Below are 13,543 nucleotides of genomic sequence, written 5' to 3' on the forward strand. Positions count from 1 at the left end.
CAAAACCCTCATCCAAGGCTTTTAATATTTCTTCATAGTCTAATGATCTAATTCTCATGATGTATTATTTCACATAGCCTCAAACATAAAATTATACTACAACCCTATGTTGGACACAAAAATAACACCCGATATTAATTATGGTTAGTTTGAATAAATAAAATTTCCCTGCTAAAATTGGATAGGATGAATTAAACAAAAATGAGCAAGCTTTATACAAATATTTCCAAATTCCTGAATATTTTCCAGAATTCAGAATGAGTGATTTTCCTGCCTAGGTTCCTGAATAATTTGTTGTCATCCTAAAATAAATAAGCTGCTTTTTTATAGATGGTTTTGTCATGTGATTGTTTTATGACAACAGATGGCCACACCACTAATGCCCTTCTAGTTCGAGACTTCATCAAAAACTTCCAAAGAGGGGCACCTGGGTGGCTCAGTGGGTTAAGCCGCTGCCTTCGGCTCAGGTCATGATCTCAGAGTCCTGGGATCGAGCCCCGCATCGGGCTCTCTGCTCAGCAGGGAGCCTGCTTCCTCCTCTCTCTCTGCCTGCCTCTCTGCCTGCTTGTGATCTCTCTGTCAAATAAATAAATAAAATCTTAAAAAAAAAAAAAAACTTCCAAAGATACTTCTTTTTTTAAAAATTTTTATTTATTTGTTTGAGAGAGAGAGAGAGTGAGAGAGCATGAGAGGGGAGAAGGTCAGAGAAAGAAGCAGACTCCCCATGGAGTTGGGAGCCTGATGCGGGACTCCATCCCAGAACTCCAGGATCATGACCTGAGCCGAAGGCAGTCGCCCAACCAACCAAGCCACCCAGGCGCCCCTCCAAAGATACATCTGCAGTTAGTCTTTGCTTTTGTTTATTCCAGTAAGGTCTTAGATGAAACTGTGAAGGTGAATGAACTCAATAAGTCAGCAGTGTACTGTGCTAAGGTTTGATTTTAATTTATGACTATGGTTGAAAATTAAGTAAATGGGACATGACTGAAACCACTTAAAGACTGCCTCATAGACAAAAAGTTTAGTAAGAATTTAATTACAAGTTTTATGTGCATTGAAATAATTTCTTTTGGATAATATAATAATACTTATATAAATATTAAGTACAAGAAGATGATTGTTATATAATTTTTTAATGTTTAAAATAAATCCTTATTTTAATTCTAAAAGTAATTAATATGATAAATATACAACATACTTTCCTTTAAATGCTACAGTTTATATGATATTGGTTTATTGGGATTAAATTCTTTTGTTCTTACATTTTTAGTATTTACACAGGTAGTTTCAGTCTTTATCCAATCTATTCATTGCTAGTTCCCCAAAATATCCTTTAATTTGTAGTCATGAAGAACAAAACAGAAAAAGAACATTATAGAATTATAGAGGTCACTGAGAAAAATTGTTTTCTTACCTCTAATTAACAGACTTTCTTTGGATCTACAGAATATCATTATAGCAACTGGGTGTGATTCTTTTTCTAAATCTCCCATTTTCTTATTATAAACTGGGTAGGTATTTTTTTTTTTTTTTGCACAAAATACAGATAAGCAAAAATAGGAATACAAAAATTACCTGCGATTCCACTACCTAGAAATAACCCTTTTCACACTACTATTTACCTTGAGACATTTTTCTATGGCTCTTTATTTATAGAAATGGAATCATACGATACATGTGGTTTTATAACCTGCTTCTCCCCCTACATCATCCTTTATTATGGGTGTCTTTTCATGTCTTTAATGTTATTTTTGATGCTTCCTCAATGTTATTTTTGATGCTCAATCATATTTCAATGTGTAGATATATCTTAGTTTATTTAACTAATCTCTGTGTGTTGGATAATAAAACTGTTCCAAACTGTCTGATGAATGTTGCAGAATGGCCACCCAGAAAAAAATTTACTATTAACTTTGACCATTTTTCCAACCCTTGCTCATACTCAGGGCTGTCTTTAGAAATATCCTTGCTAATGAAAGACCCATATGTGAGATAGGAAACCATCAAAACCCTAGAGAAGAATACAAGCAACAAGCTCTTTGGCCTTGGCCACAGCAGTTTCTTACTAGACACATCACCAGGGACAAGGGAAACAAAAGCAAAAATGAACTATTGGGACTTAGCAAGATAAAAATCTTCTGCACAGTGAAGGAAACAATCAACAAAACTAAAAGGCAGTCTACTGAGTGGGAGAAGATATTTTTAATAACATCTGATGAAGGGCTAATATCCAAAATCTATAAAGAACTTATCAAACTCAACACTCAAGAAGCAGATAATCCAGTTAAGAAATGGGCAGAAGACATGAATAGACATTTTTTCCAAGAAGACATACAGATGGCCAACAGACACACATGAAAAGGTGTTCAACATCACTCATCATCAAGGAAATACAAATCAAAACCATGATGAGATAACACCTTACACCTGTCAGAATGGCTGAAACTAACAACACAGGAAAAAACAGGTGTTGGCAAGATGCAGAGAAAGGGGAACCCTCTTGAGCTGTTGGTGAGAATGCAAGCTGGCGCAACCACTCTGGAGAACAGTGTGACAGTTCCTCAGAAAGCTAAAAATAGAACTACCCTATGATCCAGCAATTGCATTACTAGGTATTTACTCAAAGGATACAAAATTTGGATACAAATACAAAAAAGGATACAAATACACATTTGAAGGAATACATGCACCCCGATGTCTATAGCAGCATTATCAATAATAACAGACTACAGAGAGAGCCCAAATGCCAATCAGCTGATGAATGGATAAAGAAGAGGTGGTGTATATATACAATGGAATACTACTTAGCTGTCAAAAAAGAATGAAATTTTGCTATTTGCAATGACCTGGGTGGAGCTAGAGTATATTATGCTAAGCAAAATAAATCAGAGGAAGACAAATACTATATGATTTCACTCATATGTGGAATTTAAGTAACAAAACCAATGAATATTCAGGAAGGAAAAAGAGAGAGGGGGAAACAAATCATGAGAGATTCTTAACTATGGAGAACAAACCAAGGGCTGATGGAGGGAGCTAGGAGGTGGATAGGATAGATGAGTGATGGTTATTAAGGAGGGCACTTCTTATGATGAGCACTGGGTGTTATGTATAAATGATGAATCATTGAAATTCTACACCTGAACCAATATTGAACTGTTTGTTAACTAACCATAATTTAAATGAAAGAAAAAAAGAAATACCCTTGCTAATTGAGTATATAAAAACTGATATCTCATTTTAAATTATAATCCTTTTAGCGAGTAAATATTATATAACATCTATTATGAACCAGGCATTGCGCTTGGGATTGGAGATACAATAGTAGAAACAGACCTGGATCTCTGTCCTCATGGAGCTTAAGATCTGGTAATGGAGACCAATACTAATTAAGGAATCACACAAATGCATGTACACTTAAAACTGTAATAACTGCAAACAGAAGAGGTTCTAGTCACACTGGAAGAGTGTAAAAGGGAAACTGGCCAAGTCAAGAGCATTTGGACATTAAGGGCTTCCCTAAGGAAGTGATGGTTGAGCTGAATTCTAAAGGAAAAGCAGGAGTTATTTAGGTGAACAGGAGATGAAACATTCCTGGCTGAATACCTTCTATCAGAAAAGAGAAAAGATAAGGGCCAACCTTTGCAGGGTCAGGTTAAGATTTGGGCTGTTGCTATAAGAACAGTGCAAAGTCACTAAAAGATTTTAAGAAAGTGCAATGACTGATTTTATTTTGAAAAGAAAGCCCTGGTGGTAAAGCACAGACCTAGATGGGGGCCAGAGTGAATTTGAGAAAAGCTGTTAGAGAGCTATTGGTGCAGTCCCAGAAAAAGATAGTGGTAGATTGGACTCTGGATATAACAATTAAGATGAAGAGGTAAGAACATTTAGAACTTGGTGAATTAGAAATAGAAGTGGGGGACAAGGATAATGCCTAGATTTGTAGAAATGATAAGGAGAAGGAGAACAATGAATTCAGTTTCCTATTTATGATGCCATTGAGTCTCTTTTGAAATGCTGAATTGGAGACTGTTTCAAGGAAGTTATAGTCTCTTGTCAAATGCTACTTAAGGTTTAAGTAAATCCAAGACTGAAAAATGTCCATTAGATTTACTGGCATAGTAACTCTAGAAAGAGTTTTTCAGTGGAACGATGGTGACAGAACCTAAAATGAAGCAATTTAATTAATCAATCAGTGGAGAGGAAATGAAGATATGAAATGTAGATAACTATCTTGTAAATTTTGACCATGAATGAAGAGGTGAGATAAAGGATATTAAGAGATGCCAGATCAAGGAAGAGAATACTTTTCTTTTTCTTTGTGGAAGATAGTTTTTTGTTTTTTGTTTTTTTAAGATATTTATTTATTTATTTGACAGAGATCACAAGTAGGCAAAGAGGCAGGCAGAGAAAGAGAGGAGGAATGGAGCAGAGAGCTCGATGTGAGGCTCAATCCCAGAACCCTGGGATCATGACCTGAGCCGAAGGCAAAGGCTGAGGCCTTTGAGCCACCCAGGCGCCCCCACGGAAGACAGTTTTAATATGTTTATTTTAAAGCTGATGAGAAAGAGCCAGTGATGAATGAGAGATTTAATATGTAAGAGAGAAAAGATTCTTTTCTAAAATAAAATTTTTAAGAAAGTCGGGAGAAGTTGAAGTCAATGCACAGACGACAGAAGAAAAACAGGTATCTTTGTATGTCTGTAAACTAAAAGATGTGGGAGTTACTATGTATTTGATCTGTGAATTAGAAGACAAGGTCATCTTTTTTGAAGAAGGAGGGAAGCAGGAGAATGTCTGGAGGTTGGAAGAGAGTGAAAACACTTGAAAAAAGTAATTCAAGGATTAAGAGAATGAACTCTCCAGGGTAATGTAGGAGGACTGTCAACATTGAGGGTCCATCTAAGATTGATATTCATGAATTTATACTGAAACATTTTGGAAAAAGTTGGGTGACCTCCCTTGACAGATGAGCCACTTGACGCAAACACTGAGGAAATGGGCAGTTGATTTCATCCAAAGCTAGAGTGTTTGCTGCTAGAAACAAGTTATTAAACTATAAGGGAGTTTAGGGCTTAGGAAAAAATGTTATTGGAAGTGGTAGACCCTGGAATCTAAACTATATAAGGAAACAAGTACAAGAAAAGGGAGAGCTGGTGGTCCAGGAGAGTAGGGCTAGGGATGGTTGATGGGCAGGAAATCCGTATGAAGTCAGAGAATGGTCACAGTGGAAACTGAAAGGTAAATTTTATCATGAAGGGTGCATGAATGAACAATTTTAGAGACAGCGTACTTATTGATGATCACAAGGCATGATCATGGGAACTGACAGTCAAAGCAAAGAAAATATCATTGGGAATGAGAATGTCAAGAAACTAAGGAGCTGAGATACTATAGTTATCATCGATATGGGCCTTGAAATCACAGCTTGGAGTAGAGAGGAAGACTAGGAGTCAGGTGCTAAAGTGTACCATAAGTTAGGTGAGGGGGAATAACTAGAAGGAGGGGGAATAACTAGAAGGAACAGAAGTTTTTAAAAAGAGTGGAGAAATACTGGTCTGGAATCCACAGTGGGGAGCATGAGCACATCAACTCCATTTCTGACCTGCTTCTATGAAGGATGTGGGAAAATAAATGTTCTCCAAACGAGAAGAAATACTCCCTGGAAAGAGTTCATTCCAGAAGGCTAGTTGGAAGAGATCTCAGAGTCTGTGAGGGGTGAGGACAAGCAGCATATACATTATATTTGGGATAATGACTGATGACATTAAGTAAAGGGAAATTGCTTACATTAGATTGTTAAGACATGAGAGATGAAAGAAATGGTGGATTTCAGTTCATTGGTGTCTGTGATAAGAGTGAGCACTGGACCTAGTTCATTAAAATCATGGTTACTTATTAGAACATTTCCTGTTTTTTCCTCCACTGGTTCATTTTCTCTTTATGTTTCTTTTGCAAACTGCTGATTCATTTTTTTGATAATTTCACATTGGCATATTTCTCCTTTTTACCAGTTTGTAAGTGTTCTTTGTATAGTGAAAATATTTGCTCTTTTCACAACAAAAGAATGAATTTTTACTTAATTTTATAAGCTTTTTAGTATAAACATTTAAAAATACATAAAACAAACTTTATTAGTTTTTATCTCCATGGCTTCTGCTTTTGTTATGTGATAATTTTTAAATGTAAAATTTCTTCTAATGTTTGTTTACCTCTCCATGTAGTGATATGTTTTCTTTTATCCTTCCCTGGCATTCCAGTGGTTCAAAGCTAATACATAATTCTTGTGGTTGTTTTTTTCACACCATGATTGGTTGCAATGAGATTTTCAATAATCGCAATTATTTGTATTATGGTCTGCAAGGAAATTTCTGATTCTTGTTCTATAAGAGAGAAAGTATGAGAGGGACAGGAATAGAGTATCATCTCTAAAATCCTATCCTTGCACTTAGCTTCAAGTGTCTTTGCGTAGCCTGACTAATATAGATCATATTGGGTGATACAGACTAATATAGTATGCAAGTAGCTCATAAAGCTTTTTGAAAGAAGAATAAATAGCTTATGTTCAAATTTCTGTGCCTGAGGGAAGATGCATGGAGGATTTATCAGGGTAAAGTTGACTAGAGTTGCTTTGCTGTGTGGGAAGCACAGAAATGCAGCAGCTTAAAGGACATACATAATTATTTCTCACTCATGCTAGCTAGTCTCCCGAAGCAAGAACTCCCAAGTTGTTAAAGGGTTCTGCCCCACAAGGCCTAGGACCTTATCCTGTCGGTGTGGCTAGAGCTTGGAGGAAGGGAATAAAAGGCAAGCAATTTTCCTTCACTCAAGCAAGGAAGCAGAGGTTGAATGTGGCGTTTCTGCTCCTGTTCTTCTGATAAGAACTGAGCTGCCCATCTGCACCTTGCCCTAAGGGAGGTGGAGGAATGTGATCTCTGTCTGGGTTCTCATGTGTGCACGATAAAAGAACAGATTGGGAGAATCCAACCAGCAGTCTACCGCATCTGGGATGGTGGTGTGGCTCTGTCTACAAAAAGGTTGAAAGATGTATTAAGATTTTTCCTGAATAGAAATTTTAAATCAAATGTGTTTACTTTCTGTTTTGCTTACTTTGAAAATTACTATTTTTAAAACCCCACAAATCAAAAGGAAATTTCTACATCTAGAGAAAGGATTTAAACTTCTGGGCACTTATATTCCCTCTTCCTTCCTTAAATTTCTCTTCAGATATACACTCAATGACAGAAACCTTGGCAGAATTGTCACGATAGCAGAACCTTTCAACACTGAACTTCAGCTCTGGCAGGTATGAAGTGAAATCCCTCTAAACTTGTCTAGGAAGAACAGAATTAAACTTTTCTTTTCCTTTTTTTTTTTTTTTTTCAAATGGAAATGGCATTTTCTCTATTCAGATCTCAGAAGACAAGGAGAAAGAAGTAAGTTTTATATCTAATTAAGTGTAGACCTACTTTTTCTAAACTGAAAACAATTCAAGTAACAAAGTGTAAAAGTTGAGAAAACTGAGGCCGTGAGGGGCTCAGAAGGCTGCATGAGACCTTCTGGCTTACCAAAGTGTGGACAGTATATCTCCCCTTTCCTTGTATGTAACCTGGAATAAGATAGTCAAGATCTGATTCCTTTCAAAATTCATAGTTTTGGAATTTAAAGATGTTTAAGTTTCAAATATCTCAGTTCCCAGAGTGAAAAATGTTTATTAATGTTGGAAAGTTGAGGTTGTATGAATTTTCATTATCTGTATATTATGTATTGGAACGTTAACATTCTTCTGAACAAAATTATTCTTATTTTTGGAAGTGACAGAAATTACTATGATTGAGTTTGGGGGAGGATTTTGGAAGGAAGATGAAAGAGAGAACCAAGGTTAACAGAGGTGGTATTATGAGGCCTTAATAAGGGAGCTGAAAGTATATTAAAATAGTCCCAGCTCCTGAAGCGAAAGGCTAAGCAAAGCCCTCATTCCACACATTGGGTTTTCCAGGAACCATGTACAGAAAATAGAGAAGCAGCGGAAGCACAGAGGGGCATGCAGCCGTTAGTGTGCTGCTCTCCTTCCCCAAGATGGCAGAGCCTCTCTGGACGTGACATGCTGCCAAAAGTCCAAAAGTCATGGGTAATGATTGCCAATCTGAGAGAAGGGCTCAGTCTAATTGAGGCACCAAGACCTGTAACTCAGTGTTGTGAAATGATAATGAATTTCCAGGGAAGAAGACGACAAATCCAGCTTGTAAATAAAAGCCTTGAATACTAATTGGGCTGAAAATGACTTTCTTAATTATTTCTCTCTCATTTCTAGATGGAGAGTTTTTTCAAAAAGTATCCAGATGCTGGAGCAGGAGAAAAACCTAGGGAGCAAGTGCTGGAAACAGTGAAGAACAATATCGAGTGGTTAAGGCAAAACAGAAATACCATAAGACAATGGTTTTTGGATTTACCTTAAGAATGGTTAATGTGTCCAAATGTCATATTTTAATTTTATGATTCTATTGTTTCTCCTATTACATATATTTTGGCCAAATTTACAAGCACTATGGAGGGAGTCTTATACGCAGATATTGCTTTTGCTAAGTAGTGTGTTTCTGTATTGCAAAGCTTTCAAATTGTTCTTCTTTGTTTATGAAGGAAGATACTAATACAGTAGTGAATGTACTCAGGGATTTCTTCTAAGTGTACTTCATAGGAGATTCTTTGCAAACTGAAGAGAATGTAATAGCCATTTTAATGTCTTTAAATATCATTCTTTATATCTTAAATCTGTGAAAATAGAACAATTTGGTCTTAGCTTTACATTTTTAGTACCAAAGAAACACCACTTAATCTTCTCTCTTGATTGATTTTTAAAGTTTAAATACCAGTACTTGAGGGACCAAAATTACCATCTTAATCTTTATTTTATTATTCAGAATTACACATATCTAATATCATTGTATTCACATGTGTCCTATTCCTTTAAATCCTACCAGAGTAACCCAGGTTTAAATTTTACTCAAGGACTGCATGAATTAGCCAAAGAAACGCCTATTGCCTTCACTCTAAAATCAACAAAAACACTCTCTTCTCCTTTTTAAAATAAATCTGAATGGTTAACCTGAAGAACATATGTTGTTTTCCAGTGTCATTTTACTCTTGAATAATAATGACTGCTGCATTCCCCAAATAACTTAGCATGAGGCAAAAACAATTCAAGAACCTAGGCTTTTTCATGCTTGGTACTCTGTCGTCCTGCTCCATTCCCTACAAAGCTCCTTCAAATATGCTATGAAATTAGAGGAAAGATAGTGCTTAACTTTGCTCCATGGATTTTAGAGAAAAAAGGCTAAATAATTGGAAACTGGTCAGGAAAGAGAGAAGGTTGATTATTCCATAAAACTAAATGGAATTAGAATTTAGCTTTGATCTAACCTAGCAATCTAAGTGTGAAAATGAGGAAACCCATGTATGTCTCCAGCATGACTCTGCATATCTGAGGATATATCTTCTTATAAATAACTTTTATGTATAAGCCTTTAAATCCTAATCCACACAGAATAGCACTGATCAAATTTATATTCGTGATTTGATTAAAGACATCAATTTTAGAGACTAAAATCTGAGGGCTTTGAAGGGGCAGGGGGTGGGAGGTTGGGGGAACCAGGTGGTGGGTATTGGAGAGGGCACGGATTGCATGGAGCACTGGGTGTGGTGCATGAACAATGAATACTGTTACGCTGAAAATTAAAAATTAAAAAAAAAAAAAGACATCAATTTTGTAGAAACCGGTGGCAAGAATAGGTTTACTATGGCACTGGATGCCTAGTAGATCCACAATGCAAGCTGAATAGACAGGAAAGAAGGTAAATGACTACATTTCAGTCAGCTGCATCTAGAAAATCCAAATTTATTTGGAAACTTCAGAAGTATAAAATGATTTAAGATTGATTTGATTCTAATTGAAGCACATGGAAACAATCAAAATCTTAGCTTTGACTTTATCTATAGTATATTATGCCTTAATTAAATACTCTCAGGCTTCGTAAACTTTCTTACTGCTATTTCTTAATTATTGCTTCTCAATCTACACAGCTTTACTGACAAATTCAAATACAGGCGGGGTGGGGGGCGTGGGGGGGTTGGTTGTTGTAGGGAAGATCTAAAAAAAGAAAAAGAAAAAGAAATTTCCAGACCAGAACTTTAAAAATGTTATTTAAATGACTTCAGAAGAAAAAACACATTAACACCATAAATCATCAGGAAAGCCTTATTATCCTCATGAGGTTTAACACCCTAACTTCAAATTAATCACAATCAAAACCAGCACTTGAAGTCTATGCATTGTTTCAAGTCGACATAAAAGGAGGGGGATGGATTACCCTCCTGCTTTATATAATAAACACATTTTTTTTTAAAGATTTTATTTATTTGTCAGAGAGAGAGAGAGAGCGAGCGAGCACAGGCAGACAGAGTGGCAGGCAGAGGCAGAGGGAGAAGCAGGCTCCCCACAGAACAAGGAGCCCCATGTGGGACTCGATCCCAGGACGCTGGGATCATGACCTGAGCCGAAGGCAGCTGCTTAACCAACTGAGCCACCCAGGCGTCCCTATAATAAACACATTTTTAAAGAAAAATATGTTTGAGGAGGATGGTAAATAAGACAATTCCAACTTGCCTCTAAGTCATTCTGTTTCATTCCATTTTAAGCAGTAAAATGGAAAATGAATTGTTTAGTTCTCTTTACTCCACGTGAAAAAGAGCCGTGCACACTCTGTCATAATAACTTCACTAGCCCATCAGGCCCTTCTCAAACAGCATCTGTTTTTTAAAATGCTGGTAACCGACGGACAGACCTATGCCAAGAAGAATTTACTACTCTGCTTGCTTGGTTTGTCCTGATTTTCACAGAGGAGGAAAATTAGTATACTGTTTCTAAAAGTAAACTGCAGTAAGCCATCAACTTTTAAAAATTAACTGGAAGAAATGATCAGCAAGGTCATGTGGCAAGGAACAGGGCCGGTATTATTGCTTTGGACCTAGGCAGTCTCCTCCTGTATTCTAGATCATTGCTTTGCACCCACATGAATATAAACTAAGAGTTCAAATAATAAACCATGAGCAAAAGTGACAGGTAGGTAAGGTTTGGGAAGCAGACCTATACAGCTAGGTTGAAAGCAATGGTATTCCTGTATACCCTCTCTGTTGGTAAAGTGTTAGTCCAAAAATAGGTAAATGTAAGGGGGGGAACAAAGATTTAGAACAGTGATTCTCAAAGGAAATCAAGACTAAGGAGGGAACTGAAGGTAGAGGAATAGAATTACTAGTGGAGTTTTCTAAAACATTAAGTAATAATAATGCAAAGTGGTTTTTTTTTGTTTGTTTGTTTTTTAAGCCAAGCACTATTCTCAACACTAGTACTCCACACACTGTCCTAAACACTAGGACTCCACATACCTTAATTTCTATATATTTACAAAAACCCCATGAGGTAGGTACTGTTAATATCTTATTTTACAGATGGAGAAACTGAGACAGAGAAGTTATAGAACTTTCTCAAGCCATAAAGTAGTGTCTGGCACCAGCCAGGATTTCGAACCTAGGCAGTTTATTACCAGAATCTATGTTCTTAATGGCACATTAGAATGGAAATGTGTGCCTTAAAACTGGAGGGATCTGATGGGGTAACTGGGTGACAGGCATTAAGGAGGGCATGTGATGTAATGAGCACTGGGTGTTTTATACAACTGATGAATCACTGAGCTCTACCTCTGAAACTAATGATACACTATATGTTAATTGAATTTAAATGATTAAAATTTAAAAAAAAAAAACAAAAAAATGAATTGGAGTGATCTGGATTTGAATTTCAGCTACTTGGTAGTCAAATACCTTTAATCTCTCCATTGTTCAGTGTCCTCATCTATAAAGTGGGAATAAAAATAGTAACTACCTCAATGGGTTGCTGTGAGAATGAAATGCAAGAATGCAGATAAAGGCTGAATGTACGGGAAATAATAATCACTGAATAAACATTAGATGCTTTTATTGTCATTATTAAGGCTCCTAGTCCCCACGTGTGACACTAGTGTGGATAACACAGTAAACCTGGGTTCAAGAATCACCGAACGTAAGCAAGTGAAGGCACTAAGGAGAGACAATGTGTCCGACTATGGTATTGTTCACAAAGATTTCCTGTCCCTCCCTGGGGAGGATCCCATTATCTCACCCCACCAAAGTCTAGCACGGGTATGTGACTTACTGTGGTTGGTAAAATAGGAGTAAAAGTGATGTATGCTGATTTGAGTCAAAAATATCCAAAGTGAGCACATGATTGGCATTAGATCCAATAATCCTATACATGGTAGAATGTTTAGCAGCATCCCTGGACTTTATCCTCTATTTGCCAGTAGTGTCTCCCCCATCCCCAGATGTCTCTAGACATGGCCAAGTGCCCTGTAGGAGGCCAAATCTCCCCAGTTGAGGATCACTGCTTAACCTTAAACTTGTGAATAGATGCTACAGGCATCATTTAGCTAAAGTAAATTACAAGTGAGGAAAGCATAGCAATTAAAAGATCATTGAAAGGAAAACGAAGTCTGGGGAAAGGAATGATAATGAGAAGTCTGAATAAAGTACTCATTCATTCATATATTCATTCAAATAACTAATATTAAAAATTATCTATTATAGGGGCACCTGGGTGACTTAGTTAAGTGCCCAACTCTTGATTTCAGCTCAGGTCACGATCTCAGGGTTGTGAGATCAAGACCCTCTGTGCTGGGTGTGGAGCCTGCTTAAGATTTTCTCTCCCTCTCCCTACCCTCTCCCTCTCTTTCACTCTCAAAAAAAAAAAAAAAAAAAAAAAAAAAAAAAAAAAAATCTATTATATAGCAAGACCTGTTTTAGGTACCGGTTGGCCTAGATTCAGGAATAGATTTAGAAGACAGCTGGAACCAGTGTGCCTGGGTGGTTCAGTCTGTTAAGTATCCAACTCTTGATCTCAACTCAGGTCTGGATCTCAGGATTATGAGATCAAGTCCAAGTTGGGTTCCATGCTGGGCATGGAGCCTTCTTAAAAAACAAAAAAATAGAAGACAACTGGAAAAAAAATTGAGTCAGGGAATTAATGGAGTGGGATGAAACACATGGGGCAAGGAGAATGTGGGAAGTCATTGACTAACTTCAGCAAACAACAACACCTTGACTAGATGTTCCACTGGGAAGCCTTTAAATACTATTTGTCATTTACATGAATAAAATGTTTATTTCCTGATGACAATGTGGATCATCTGATTTAAATTGTATCTGACAACGTGCTAGATATTGTCTATTGTCCCTGCACCTCCATTTCTCCCAGCTTCTCTGTTCCTATCCTCCTGTATTGGCCAAGCTGGGATGCCAAAAATTGCACTTCTCTGGCTTCCACATGATTTAAATTCTGCCAATGATATGCACTTCTATGTGACTTGAAAGGAAAACAGAGGAGAGGCTGTTCTTCCTTTCTAGGAGAGTTCAGGGGAAAGCAGTTTCTAGGGTACATGTGAGCTGACAGCTT

At 36.9% G+C, this 13,543-nt stretch overlaps 1 protein-coding gene across 1 annotated transcript in view; it reads left to right on the forward strand.

Moving 5' to 3' along the window:
• The window catches only part of ENPEP (glutamyl aminopeptidase), an 82,845-nt gene extending 73,731 nt beyond the window's left edge, over window positions 1–9,114 (forward strand). The window contains exons 19-20 of the mRNA XM_047718219.1: window positions 7,228–7,306; window positions 8,315–9,114. Of these exons, the coding sequence (XP_047574175.1) occupies window positions 7,228–7,306; window positions 8,315–8,458 (223 nt within the window). The 3' untranslated portion in view covers window positions 8,459–9,114. The remainder of the gene's footprint in view (window positions 1–7,227; window positions 7,307–8,314) is intronic.
• The last annotated feature ends 4,429 nt before the right edge of the window (window positions 9,115–13,543 follow it).

This window comes from Lutra lutra, chromosome 2 (genome assembly GCF_902655055.1).
Source record: "Lutra lutra chromosome 2, mLutLut1.2, whole genome shotgun sequence".
Classification (NCBI taxonomy): Eukaryota; Metazoa; Chordata; class Mammalia; order Carnivora; family Mustelidae; genus Lutra; species Lutra lutra.